The sequence below is a fragment of the Humulus lupulus genome, chromosome 5 (genome assembly GCF_963169125.1).
Source record: "Humulus lupulus chromosome 5, drHumLupu1.1, whole genome shotgun sequence".
Taxonomy (NCBI): domain Eukaryota; kingdom Viridiplantae; phylum Streptophyta; class Magnoliopsida; order Rosales; family Cannabaceae; genus Humulus; species Humulus lupulus.
In genome coordinates, this window is record NC_084797.1 from 239,009,343 (window position 1) to 239,021,889 (window position 12,547).

Sequence of the window (12,547 nt, forward strand, 5' to 3'; positions counted from 1 at the left end):
TATTATTATTATAATAATATTTTATAATATTTAATTTTATAAAATATAAGTATTAAATATGTAGTCTTCTATTAAATATTATTTTAATATTTGAATTCATATTAGTATAATTAGTAAAAAAATTAGGATTATATATTATTATCATAATAATATTTTATAACATTTAAATTCATATTAATATTATTATTAAATATTTAGTCTTGTATTATATATTAGTATAATAATGATATTTTATATCATTTTAATTTATATTAATATAAATATTTTATATGTAGTATTGTATTAAATATTATTATAATAAAAATATTTTATAATATTTGAATTTATATTAATATAATTGTTATATATATGTAGTCTTATATTAAATATTATTATAATAATGATAGTTTATAATATTTAAATTTATATTAATATAATTAATAAATATATTTTAAATATATATTTCGTTAAATATTTAAAATATTCCGAATTAATAGAATAAATAGTTAAAACTAAACATTTATGTTATCTATACTTTTTATATACAAGATATACTAAAATAATGTATTTTGTAATCATGACTAAATCTTGTCATATTTTTGTTAAGGTTATGCTATTTGCTTATATATATATATATATATATTTTTTTTGAAAGAGCTATTTGCTTATATTAATATTTCCCAATCTAACAAATTTACACGTTTGGAAAAAATATTTCAGATTAGAACATTTACCAAAACAAAGAGCTAATTTTGAATATTTTTTTATTTGATTATTGTTTGACCCACGATATTCATAGTATTTTATTATTATTTTTTTATTTTATGCTTAAGGATAACACTAAGCCACACAACTCCATATTCAAAATTATAAGAACAAAATATGAATAATAAGAAACAGTTCTCACTGTATTATTCATAACACAATAATAATTATTTGATTTTTTTTTTAATTTAAGTTTAGTTTTTGTTTAGTTTTTTCTTTCATTTCATACTATATTATTTTTTTCCATAATTATATCTTTCTTCTTTAATTTTTTTTTACTATTTTTAAATCCTTTTTAAGTTATTTAATTTTTTATTTTTTCTAATTAATATGTTCTAATCTTGACCATTAGATCTTTTTATCTAATGGTGTAACACTAGAGTTGTCTCGACCTGATATGATACATTCTAATTAGTCCGCATTCTACAAAAATAAACTGCTATGTAATTTTTACAAGTTACTAAGTAACTAAACTAGGCCACGTAGCCCGTATTGCTATTCGTCCCTAATAAATCCATACAGGAAGGGATTAGAAGAATATGAATGTTGTTATTTGATATTTTAAATTATCAAACATCACACGAGATGATACCCTATAATTGGTTAGCGATACCCCATAATACTTATTAAATTCAAATAAGTGGGATCCGATATTGGATTGCACCAATATCGGTATGTCACTTTCTTGTAGTGTTGAGCGCCAGTAGTACCCCAAGCTAGGCATGTAAATTGGGCAGGTCTGCCCCGCCCCGCCCCGATTAGTTTCTTGGTAATCAAGGCGGGTCTGCCCCGCCTCATTTGCCCCATTTAACTTTTTTTTAGAAATATTAAATTATAAATTTATAATTTTCCCTAAACCTAAATATTATTTTTTTATTGTAATCTTTATATTTTACACTTCGTATCAACTACACCATCAAATATTATATTATATTATATATTTTTTTATTTTAAAATTTACAAAATAAATACAATAACAAGGATGAATTATATAAAACATATTTTTTAATATTTATAATTTTTTCTAGTCTATTTAGAATTAAAAATATTCTAAACCACATATAAAATGTCAATTTTACATACTATGTATATAAGTAGCATAAGAGAAATGTGTTAGAGTATAAAAAAAAAAAAAAATTGAGGGGCCGCCTCACCCCGAATTCCGCCTTGTTTTTAACGGAGCAAAGATGCCCCGTCAGGTCGGGGCCGGGCCCCGCCCCGCCTCACCGCCCCCATTTTGTCATGGCTACCCGAAGCAATATGGTGCATTGCAGTCGTCGAGGGGGTAACATATAGTCTTGTTTTATACCAAAATTGTCACATATACACATACATTTGTTACTGCTTGTAGATAATGATTGTTAAACATGATTAGTCATACTTTTTTGGATGTGTGTTGTCAAAAAAAAAACGTTTAAGAAAATCTGAAGAGAAATAAAAAATAGTAGCACGTGATGGAATGTCCAATTTATGTGTGAAAACATAATGGAGTTGCGTAAATTTTAGATCGGTTACAGAAAGGCAAAAAAAGGACCAAAATTAGAGAAACCAGTCGAAGTAAACAAAAAAAATAGAAATATAATATTAAATAAACAAATTAATGAAGTGAGTATAAATTATATAATATGATTCGATTAATTTTGGGTGAAAGTTTAACACAATAAACACATTTAATTAAAGGAGCAAGTCTCTAATTTGAATTAATTAAGATTTTATTTTTTCAGAATATAAAATTATTGAGTAAATATATAGTTTTATTTTTCCTTATTTCTTCACTTCTAATCAAAACCTAATAAATAGTTGAAAAAAATAATAATACTATAACACGTGCTTGTGATGACAATAAACATTATTGATTTAACAGTGTCAGTACTTGGGCATTGTAGATAAAAATCAAGAAAATAAATATATATATATATATATTATATGTAGTATCATAATAAAAATAAATATGTATATATATATATATTTATTTGATGAGACTAAAAAAGAAAAAAATTAAAATAAAATAAACATTTTTTGCATTTTTCGTTTGGGATTGACTGAGGCCAATCCCTGCCGTCGACTCGTGGTATCAACGGTCCCACTCCCACCTCATCATCCTGCTCAACCCAACTCAAATTGACAAAAAAAATAATAATAATAAATACGTAAATATTTTTTATATATATATATTTTTTGATTTCCCATTTTAGTCCCTAAGCTTCTCCATTCTTTGCTCTCTTTCTTAAAAAATCACTTTAAACCGCGTTGTTGTGATTCACAAAATTAAAAATAAATATTAGTGGGAAAGCAAAGTAGAAAAGAAAGCAGAAATTAGACCAAGCAAAGCTCCGAAGCTCCAAAGCTCGCTTTTTCTTTCATGGCAGTTTATTACTGTACCATTCCCTTATGATATAATTATATAGATGATTATTTCTGGTTTTACATTGATGTTGATGATGATCATGGATGAAGACTTGCTTTGATTAAGAAGTTTTTTTTTTTTTTTGGCTGAGTGTTTGTCTCTTTCTTTGGGTCATTTTTGGTCCCTCTCTTCTCCTCCATTTCTTCTCTCAGCTACAAATTTGAGCTTTATCTTTTTCCTACTGGGTTTGATTTTTGTTTCTCTTCCGCGTAAACATGTCTATTCACTGAGATTCCCACCAAATCAACGCGTCGGAGTTCGTATAAAGTGTTCGCTCAGTCTGAGCTTTTCTTTGAGATTCTGAAAACATTGACTAAAATATTTGATCTCAGAATTATTTTTTATCAATGAGTGGTTTTGCGAAGCACGAACGGCGATGGGCGTCGGACTCGGTTCCAGCTAAATCGGCGGTGAGTGCTGGATCGTCGCCGGGATATGATTCCAGTTCAACGGCGGCCGAAGAGGAGTTTGTTGAGGTTACTCTTGACCTTCAAGACGATGATACGATTGTGCTTCGGAGCGTTGAGCCGGCGACGGTGATCAACATCGATGACGCAATCTCCGTCGTAGGTGGCACCGGGACAGAAACTCCGGCATCGGTGTCGAGATCTCCGTCGACGTTCAGGCGGAGCTCATCGAGTCGGCTTCGTCAGTTCTCTCACGAGCTCAAGGCGGAAGCCGTCGCCAAGGCTAAGCAATTCTCGCAGGAGCTCAGAGCCGAGCTAAAGCGATTCTCATGGAGCCACCACGGCCACGGGTCACGCGTGCTCTCGGCGTCGGCGTCTTCTTCAGCCACTCCTCAAAATGGCGCCAGTGCCGGTCCCGGAGCTGGTTTCAACTCAGCTTTAGAGGCTAGAGCCTTGAGGAAGCAGCGAGCTCAGCTCGATCGGACTCGTTCCGGAGCTCACAAGGCTCTTCGAGGATTGAAATTCATCAGTAACTGTAAGACCAATAGTGTCGATGCATGGAACGAAGTTGAGAAAAATTTCGAAAAGCTTTCCAAAGACGGTTATCTCTATCGCTCCGATTTCGCCAAATGCATTGGTAATATTCTCTATTCGTTTTCATTGTTTTCGTTATTTTCGTTTTCATCATTTTCTTACATTTTCATTTTATTTATTCATTTATATATATAAATAAATTATAGGAATGGCGAATTCGAATGAGTTTGCTCTGGAACTAGTGGATGCTTTGGGAAGAAGACGAAGATTGAAAGTTGACAAAATCAGTAAAGAAGAACTCTACGAGTTTTGGGCACAAATTACCGATCAAAGTTTTGATTCGAGGCTTCAGATCTTCTTCGACATGTACGCATTAATTTAATCATTACAAAATTAAACTAATTCACTAATCTAATCTTGTTTGTTGTATTACTTTTTTTATAATTTATTATTACCATATATATATATATTCAATCATTCACTATATATATATTTAAAAAGGAAGGCGCCTACGCTCAACGGCGAAGGGGCATAACTGTCTTTTCATATTTACTAATATATTTTTTTTTCTTAATATTTGATGTTGAAGGGTGGACAAGAACGAAGATGGTAGAATCACTGAAGAAGAAGTAAAAGAGGTAATTATATAATAACTCCAAAAAAAAAAGTGTTGGACCTTACTCTTCATTATTAGTGAGTATTTTTTAAGGCTGCTGCTCAATCAATTATATTAAATTAATAGTTATATAAAATGTTATGCATGAATTGGCCAACTTGCTTTTCAGATTCGAATTATTTTATATTTAAAATAAAGAAGAAGAAGAAGAAGAAGTATTGTGCTGACCCTTCTTGCTAGAGTGGCCAAAAGTGACACTGAGTCTTTTTTGCATAATCTTCTTCGATTATCTATGTGACCATCTTTTATAATTAGTCTACGGTAGGCAAGGATTGGGTGACCTTAATCCATGAGTTTGTAAAACTAACTACTCCCTCAAATATTATAAATAAAAATCAATAAAATAATTAATTTTTTTTTGTTGTTTTCTTGGTATGTAATGTTTGCCATGTTCTTAAGCATCTTTAACTATTATTAGATGTGATATTCAAGAGTTAGTGAACTAGGACTCTTGAACAGAGACCCGGGGCCTGGACAGGTGGACACAGTATTTTCTAATTTTAGCCAAAAAGTTTTTGTAGAAAATATTTTGAAGATTTTTTAGTGGGGTTGGTGGGAGGGCTTTTTCGTAATGTTATTTTTATCTATGATGCAATTACTTCATCCGTTATTTTTCATTTTTTTTTTTATAGAAATAACATTAATAAATATTATATTTCTATTTTTTTCATTTATAAATTATAGTTTGTTATTTTTGTTTGAATTAATGAATAGATTATAATGGTAAGTGCGTCTGCAAACAAGTTATCAAGATTGAAAGAGCAAGCAGAAGAATATGCAGCTTTGATTATGGAAGAATTGGACCCCGAAAGACTCGGCTACATTGAGGTAGGACAACGTTAATTATTTACCATATTTGCTAACCATATTGGTTATAATTTTCTTTGTTGTGTAGTAAGATTTCCGAATGGAATATTTTGTGAGAGAGGAGGACTTTGACTAAGGTTCACTGCAGATTGACTTTGACTTTTTAGTTTTTACTATGCTCGTTTGCTTGCTTGCAGAAAAAAATATATTTCAAATTGTTTGAATTTGTTTTGTTCGTGTTGTTCAACAGTGCAAGAAGGAATTATTTTCCACACGAAAAGAAAATAGCACTCTATAGGAATGAGTCGGTAAATGACTTGATCAATAGGTTGCTAATGAAATGAGGTTTCCACTAGTATATACATATAATATATAACATTATTGAAGAACAAAAATAAAAGCAACCTTTATTTCTTACATTCATTAATTAATTAAGAAAATATATATGTGTAGTTGTTGAACAAATTTATTGCTTTTTTTGTATATTTTGGTCCTTTGTATTGATAATTATCTTTTCTAGTGCACACCTAGAGCTAGTTGCCTCCAACAATCATTTTGATAAGTTTCTCCTCACATTTGCTAGCTATTTGTGTATATATATAAATAATTGAAACATTGGGTGCTAATAATTTTTGGCTTCGTTACTGACATCATTGATCTTGAGCATTCCGCCCATTCATAATATTTGTATTCTTCTAATTGATCCAATACAGATGACTATTTCAAACAAATATAGCTAGCTAGGAATTTCCCTGTTTATATATAGTAATAATAATATATATATGTATGAATAATGACTACCAGAAAGGCATTACATTTATATATAAAAAACTAAATATCATTTTAAATTGTTTCAGATGTCAGCGTGTATATATATTCATAATTTATAGTGCAAAATGTCGTGCCGATAATTAAGTATAAACAGCTTATTACATTAATAATTAATTACTAAACCTTCATGATTGTCCTTCTGAACGTAGAAATTCCCTTAGCAAGTGGGTTTATTTTTTTCAGTACATAGAGATATGTAGAATTTATTATTATTATTATGGTTCTATGCTTCTTTTTTACTCCTACGTACACGTAAGCACGCGCCGTGATCTTATATTGAGTTGACAAAATGAAGAATAATATTATTAAACAGCATTTTCTGACCATGATTTTGTTTTTTCCACTGTGTAAACAATATCCATAATAATTATACAGCTATGGCAATTGGAGACGCTTTTGCTACAAAAGGACACCTACTTAAACTACAGCCAAGCGCTAAGCTACACAAGCCAAGCCTTGAGCCAGAACCTCCATGGCCTCAGAAAGAGGAGCCGAATACGGAGGCTGAGCACCAAAGTGGTCTATTTTTTGCAAGAAAATTGGAAGAGAATTTGGGTTCTCTTGCTTTGGGTGGGCATCATGGCTGGTTTGTTCATATGGAAGTTCTTTCAGTACAAAGAAAAAAATGCCTTCAAGGTAATGGGTTACTGTCTCCTCACGGCCAAGGGAGCCGCCGAGACATTGAAGTTCAACATGGCGCTTATACTCTTGCCTGTCTGTAGAAATATAATCACTTGGCTTAGGAACACAAGGATGGGTTACTGTGTGCCTTTTGACGACAACATCAACTTTCATAAGGTACGTACCAACTTAGCAACCCTTTAATATCTTTGCTTCATTTACACGATTTTGTGTGTGTTTATTGGGTTTGGGGTCCTATCTAAAAAAACTATATAATATAGGTCAACGTTATGGTCGGTCACGATCGTCTATTATATTCTTTTGGAAACTAAAATAGCAATAACCACTTATAGCTATTAACGCGTTCATTGTAATTAATTTTAATGTGAACGCAGCAAAAGTTGACGACTATAATAAGCTTTCACTGCAATTTTTTTTTTCTTCAAAAAAAGAAAACAGAGGAGATTGACTTAGACGTGACAAATTGGTAATATTCTTATTGCCTGTTTTGGGAAACGAATTAAATTTGGGGTTGAACCATGGAGTATGTCCACACAGTACATCATAGTGAGCTATCTATCAATGGCATTATAGCATAACCAGAGATCAGAGATAAGGTCTTATTTAATGGAATTAAAGTTAGCTTTCTTCTTGTTTTCCTTATATATATATTGTATAAACTTGCAAAAAGGAAAATGGATATGTCATTTATTTTCTATTTTTTCTAAGTAAGCTAGGAAACGGACAATTTCCGTTTGTGCTAACGTGACAATATTTCCAGCCATAGAAAGAAAAAGAAGAAAAAAAAAAGTGCGTGGCCGCGAATATCTTGTTGATCTTTATATAGTGGAATGGTTTTGTCCTAGTCCTTATGATCTTGAATTGCCTTTTAGCTAAAGAAAGTGGGAAAAAGATACAGAAGCATCTCTTACGAAAACTAAATCACATAACTACGTAAACCAGCGAAATTGAACAAGATATGCTCTTTAAAAAGTAAATAAAGACAAACTTATTATTACCATAAGAAAAAACAAACCAAACGTCCTAATAAGTAGCTAGTCCACGCGTTCTATGCGTTCCAACTATGTAGATTCTCTGAGCTTCACACACATACCATCTTATTTCTGATGTGGACTTCTGATATAGTTTCCACTCAAACTGGTATACATTTCTATTTATACTATAATACAGTATATATATTCTTTCTGTTTCAAGGGCCGGGTGAAATTAGTGTGCACCAATTTTATTAATTGATTATTATGTCCTAATCTATGAAAATTAAAAAGCACATGGTAATGAACTGATCTTTCTCTCTGTCTAAATTGACTTCTCTGTTTGTTTGTTTGTTTTATTGCTTTTGTAGACCATTGCTTCAGCCATTGTAGTTGGTGTCATTCTCCACGTAGGGAACCATCTTGCATGTGATTTTCCAAGGCTGATAAATTCGTCAGAAAAAGACTATGATGATTTTTTGAGTAATGACTTTGGAAGTGATAAACCCAGTTACTTAGATCTTGTTAAAGGAATTGAGGGTGTTACTGGAATTCTTATGGTGACATGTATGACCATAGCATTCATTCTTGCTACCCGATGGTTCAGGCGGAGCCTCATTAAACTTCCCAAGCCCTTTGATAGGCTGACTGGCTACAACGCCTTCTGGTATTCACACCACCTGTTTGTCATTGTCTATGGCTTGCTCATAATCCACGGCGTGTTTCTCTATCTTGTTCACGATTGGTACCGTAAGACGGTATATAACTTTGAAACTTTATATCCATTTTCTTCTGAAATATTTCAACCTTTCTGAGTAGTGTAACAGTGTTGGTTCAATATTTTTATTTTCATGCATTTTTTAACTGCAGACATGGATGTACCTTTCCGTTCCGGTGCTACTATATGCTGGTGAGAGGACCTTGAGATTTTTCCGGTCCGGTTTCTATACCGTTCGTCTTTTGAAGGTGAAAAAGATTTTCTTTTCTTACAAGTACTGTTAGTCTACACTACGAGATATACACATTTATTGTTACGAATACTTGTTGTCCTAAAATTTAAGTCCACTTTATAGCTGCATTAGTTTCGTTCTAACTTTATTCTTTTTACTTTTTATTGTAAAATTTTAGGTTGCGATTTATCCTGGAAATGTTCTAACGTTGCAAATGTCCAAGCCACCCCAGTTCAGATACAAAAGTGGACAGTACATGTTTGTGCAGTGCCCTGCCATTTCTCCATTTGAGTGGTATATTTCTCCACTAGCTCTCCTTTTCAATGATGACTTTTCAATAATTTACCCAGCATTGGTCATGTGACATATTATGTGGCTCTATTAACTAGGTTGCTCCATCGTATAAGATTCTCAATAATTTAGCTTTGGCATTAGATGGTGACTGCAGAATTGTTTTGTTAAGTCTGACTGAAATGATAAGAAAGTTGGAGATGCGAATCTCTCTGATTTCTTTTTCACTATTCTTGTTTCATTCAAATAAACTGTACAATTTTCAATGTCCTACTACTTTGTTTGGTCCTTCTAAACACTGTGCTATGATTTATGAACGTCAGGCATCCATTTTCCATTACTTCTGCTCCTGGTGACGACTATCTTAGTGTTCATATACGTCAGCTGGGTGACTGGACACAAGAGCTTAAGAGGGTATTTTCGGCAGCCTGTGAGGCTCCTGTAGCTGGAAAGAGTGGACTTCTCAGGGCTGATGAAACGACAAAGAAAAGGTTGAAATTCACGAATCTTTTCTGCCTTCATTTATCTTTCTATCGATACATTTTGAGTACTATAATATTAAATAAATGTTGTTCTGCATTACAGTTTGCCAAAGCTATTAATTGACGGTCCCTATGGTGCTCCTGCACAAGACTATAAGAAATATGATGTCTTGCTGCTTGTTGGTCTTGGAATTGGCGCAACCCCTTTCATCAGCATTTTAAAAGACTTACTCATCAATATCGTAAAAATGGAAGAGCAAGCAGTAAGTAGCTTGTGCTATGTAGTATGCAGTTTCATCAGTATACTTGTAGTTTTTTTTAAAAAAAAAATGCTTCCAAATTCATATCTAACTTGGCTTCAAAAACTTGTGGTTATGGTTATTCTCTTTTCTTAGGATTTAGCCTCGGATCTCAGTAGAACGTCAGACCTAAGTGTGGGTAGCACAGATTCCACCACTCCCAACAGGGCTTCTCGAAAAAAGGCATTGAAGACTACGAATGCCTACTTTTATTGGGTAACTAGAGAGCAAGGCTCATTTGATTGGTTCAAAGGGGTGATGAATGAAGTTGCAGAGCTTGATCAAAGGGTAATTTGGAATTTTCGTTGCAATAGCATAGATTTAGAGCTAATCATATATGTTATTGGTAACTGAAGTAAAATTACTTTATGAATTTTTAGGGTGTTATTGAGATGCATAACTACTTGACCAGTGTGTATGAGGAAGGTGATGCTCGATCGGCTCTAATCACCATGGTTCAAGCTCTAAACCACGCCAAGAATGGGGTCGACATTGTGTCAGGCACAAGGGTAGGATCTTTGATATGTCATTTTCATTGTATATCATCTCTTTTTGACTAGGGATTATCCTTAAATATCATTACCTGACCCATGCCATGCGTAGACAAAATTTTGGCCTTATTGCTCTACATATCACATGTTCTCTTGGCACGCGGTTTTGTGTGCTGAAAAATCTTAAAAAAGACTTTTTCAAAACATAGTGGGCCACTTATCTATACCTTAAACTAGAAGAAAATTGTGACAATATTAGTGTAAAAAAAATTCTTCCAAAACAGAGTGGTCAATTTTAACTATCTATGATTCTCATTATCAGGTGCGAACCCATTTTGCAAGGCCTAATTGGAAGAAAGTTTTCTCAAAAATTTGTTCCAAGCACTGTGGTGCAAGAATAGGTGAGTCAATTTTCTTGAGCCATCAATAAATCTTAGAAGAATTTGCCTCCTCCTTATACTAATATTGTTTAAAATTCAGGTGTGTTCTATTGTGGTGCTCCGGTTCTGGCCAAAGAACTTGGGAAGCTCTGTTATGATTTCAATCAAAAAGGTACAACCAAGTTTGAATTCCATAAGGAGCATTTCTAGCCAAGTCTTCTCTCACAATTTATAGCTATAAGACTAAGAAATTTTGTAAACTTAGATATATATATATGAAATATTTGTACAGCCTTAGAGGAAAAAAAATCAAAAGAAAAAAATATTAACAAAAAAAAGATTTTTATATATATTAAGAATAAAATAAAGTTGCCAAGCTAGCCAACCAGAGAGAAGTTATTCTGGATAGTGAGGTGGCTTGGCACTGTACATATGGCAAAAGAAAGAGATGACACGTGTCAAGTGAAGTGAAATTGATACTGTTATGGAACTCAAAGAGTGCGATACAGCTACAATATTATAGAAGTTGACATAATTGACGAAGACAATTATTGAATGGTAGACATTCATTGGTGGGTTAGGAGAAGATAGTTCTATAATGAAGAGAGACGCAGAGGAGGGCCTTTTGACTGTGGATGTGGATGTGGAAGGTGGGATATATTTGCTTTTTTCAGAAATTATTATTAATTTATCTTTCTCTTTTTTATTATTGGGTGCCAAATTTTCATCTTTCTTCAAGTGGGGCTCAGGGAATCATTCTAGAATGTAATGACCAAGACTACCACTTTAAATTATTTTTATAGATTATTGTTTAGAATAAATAATGTTCTTTTCTGTAAATGAGGATGATACTTTTTAGCTATGGTTTTTTTGTTTTGTTTTGGGTCTTGTGGGCATGTATATATATATATAAATATATATATGCCAGAGCGATATAGTTATAGAATTTTATGTAAAATTTTGGCATCCCTCGGAAAGTAGAGGATCCATTATGTTACACATAAACCTAGCAATGCTCCTTTTCTCCTTAATACAACCTTTTTATTTCATTCAATCATTTCCCTTGAGGACCTATTAAAGCAATAAAATTTGTTCAAGCATTCAAAGTCTCTCTCCCTTGATCTCTTCCTCTTGTTGCTAATTAAGATCAAACAATTACAAATCTGAGATGTTAGTGCATAATCAAGTAATTCTAATTATATACCATTTATCAAACATGTTGTTCATCATTATGTAGTACATAATGAAAGCCCTAATATGTTTTTAATCTAGACTAGTATTACTGAGAAGAAGTAAGAGTGTTGGAAGCGAACTTAAAGAGACACTGTTGAATCTTATATATATGGAAATCTTCTTCTTGAATTTGGGAATTAGGTTTTCTAGATTTTTCTCTCAAAGCTCTGTATTTCCTATTGAGAGGAGTATGAGAAAATAATGGTCTGAGCAAGTCCAGGACCATTATTTTTATTAATAATTCTGATTCTGCACCCCAAATAATTAGAGATTATATTTGGTCAAAAGAAAAAAAAAATCAGATATTATTATCTGGTATCCATACATTTATTCCACAACACTTGTATCCTTAGTCAATTTATTTAATACTAAATTAGACAGCTTATGTTTGATTAATTAAAT

General features: G+C 32.3%; 1 protein-coding gene across 1 annotated transcript; it reads left to right on the plus strand.

Annotated features, from left to right (window-relative positions):
* Positions 1 to 3,005: 3,005 nt before the first annotated feature.
* On the plus strand, positions 3,006 to 11,774 carry LOC133778511 (respiratory burst oxidase homolog protein A). The gene is made up of 14 exons (XM_062218467.1): positions 3,006 to 4,195; positions 4,299 to 4,458; positions 4,682 to 4,730; positions 5,483 to 5,596; positions 6,782 to 7,204; positions 8,391 to 8,777; positions 8,890 to 8,985; positions 9,148 to 9,263; positions 9,584 to 9,751; positions 9,846 to 10,005; positions 10,138 to 10,329; positions 10,422 to 10,550; positions 10,855 to 10,933; positions 11,013 to 11,774. The coding sequence occupies exons 1-14, from the start codon at positions 3,499 to 3,501 to the stop codon at positions 11,120 to 11,122; spliced, it is 2,880 nt and encodes a 959-aa protein (XP_062074451.1). The 5' UTR covers positions 3,006 to 3,498; the 3' UTR covers positions 11,123 to 11,774.
* The last annotated feature ends 773 nt before the right edge of the window (positions 11,775 to 12,547 follow it).

Bases quoted from the DNA above. Each gene is read 5' to 3' on its own strand.
- LOC133778511 (XM_062218467.1), top strand. From the start codon at position 3,499: ATGAGTGGTTTTGCGAAGCACGAACGGCGATGGGCGTCGGACTCGGTT. The intron at 4,196-4,298 runs GTAATATTCTCT...AATAAATTATAG, and splicing joins CGATTTCGCCAAATGCATTG to GAATGGCGAATTCGAATGAG. The intron at 10,330-10,421 runs GTAATTTGGAAT...ATGAATTTTTAG, and splicing joins TTGCAGAGCTTGATCAAAGG to GGTGTTATTGAGATGCATAA.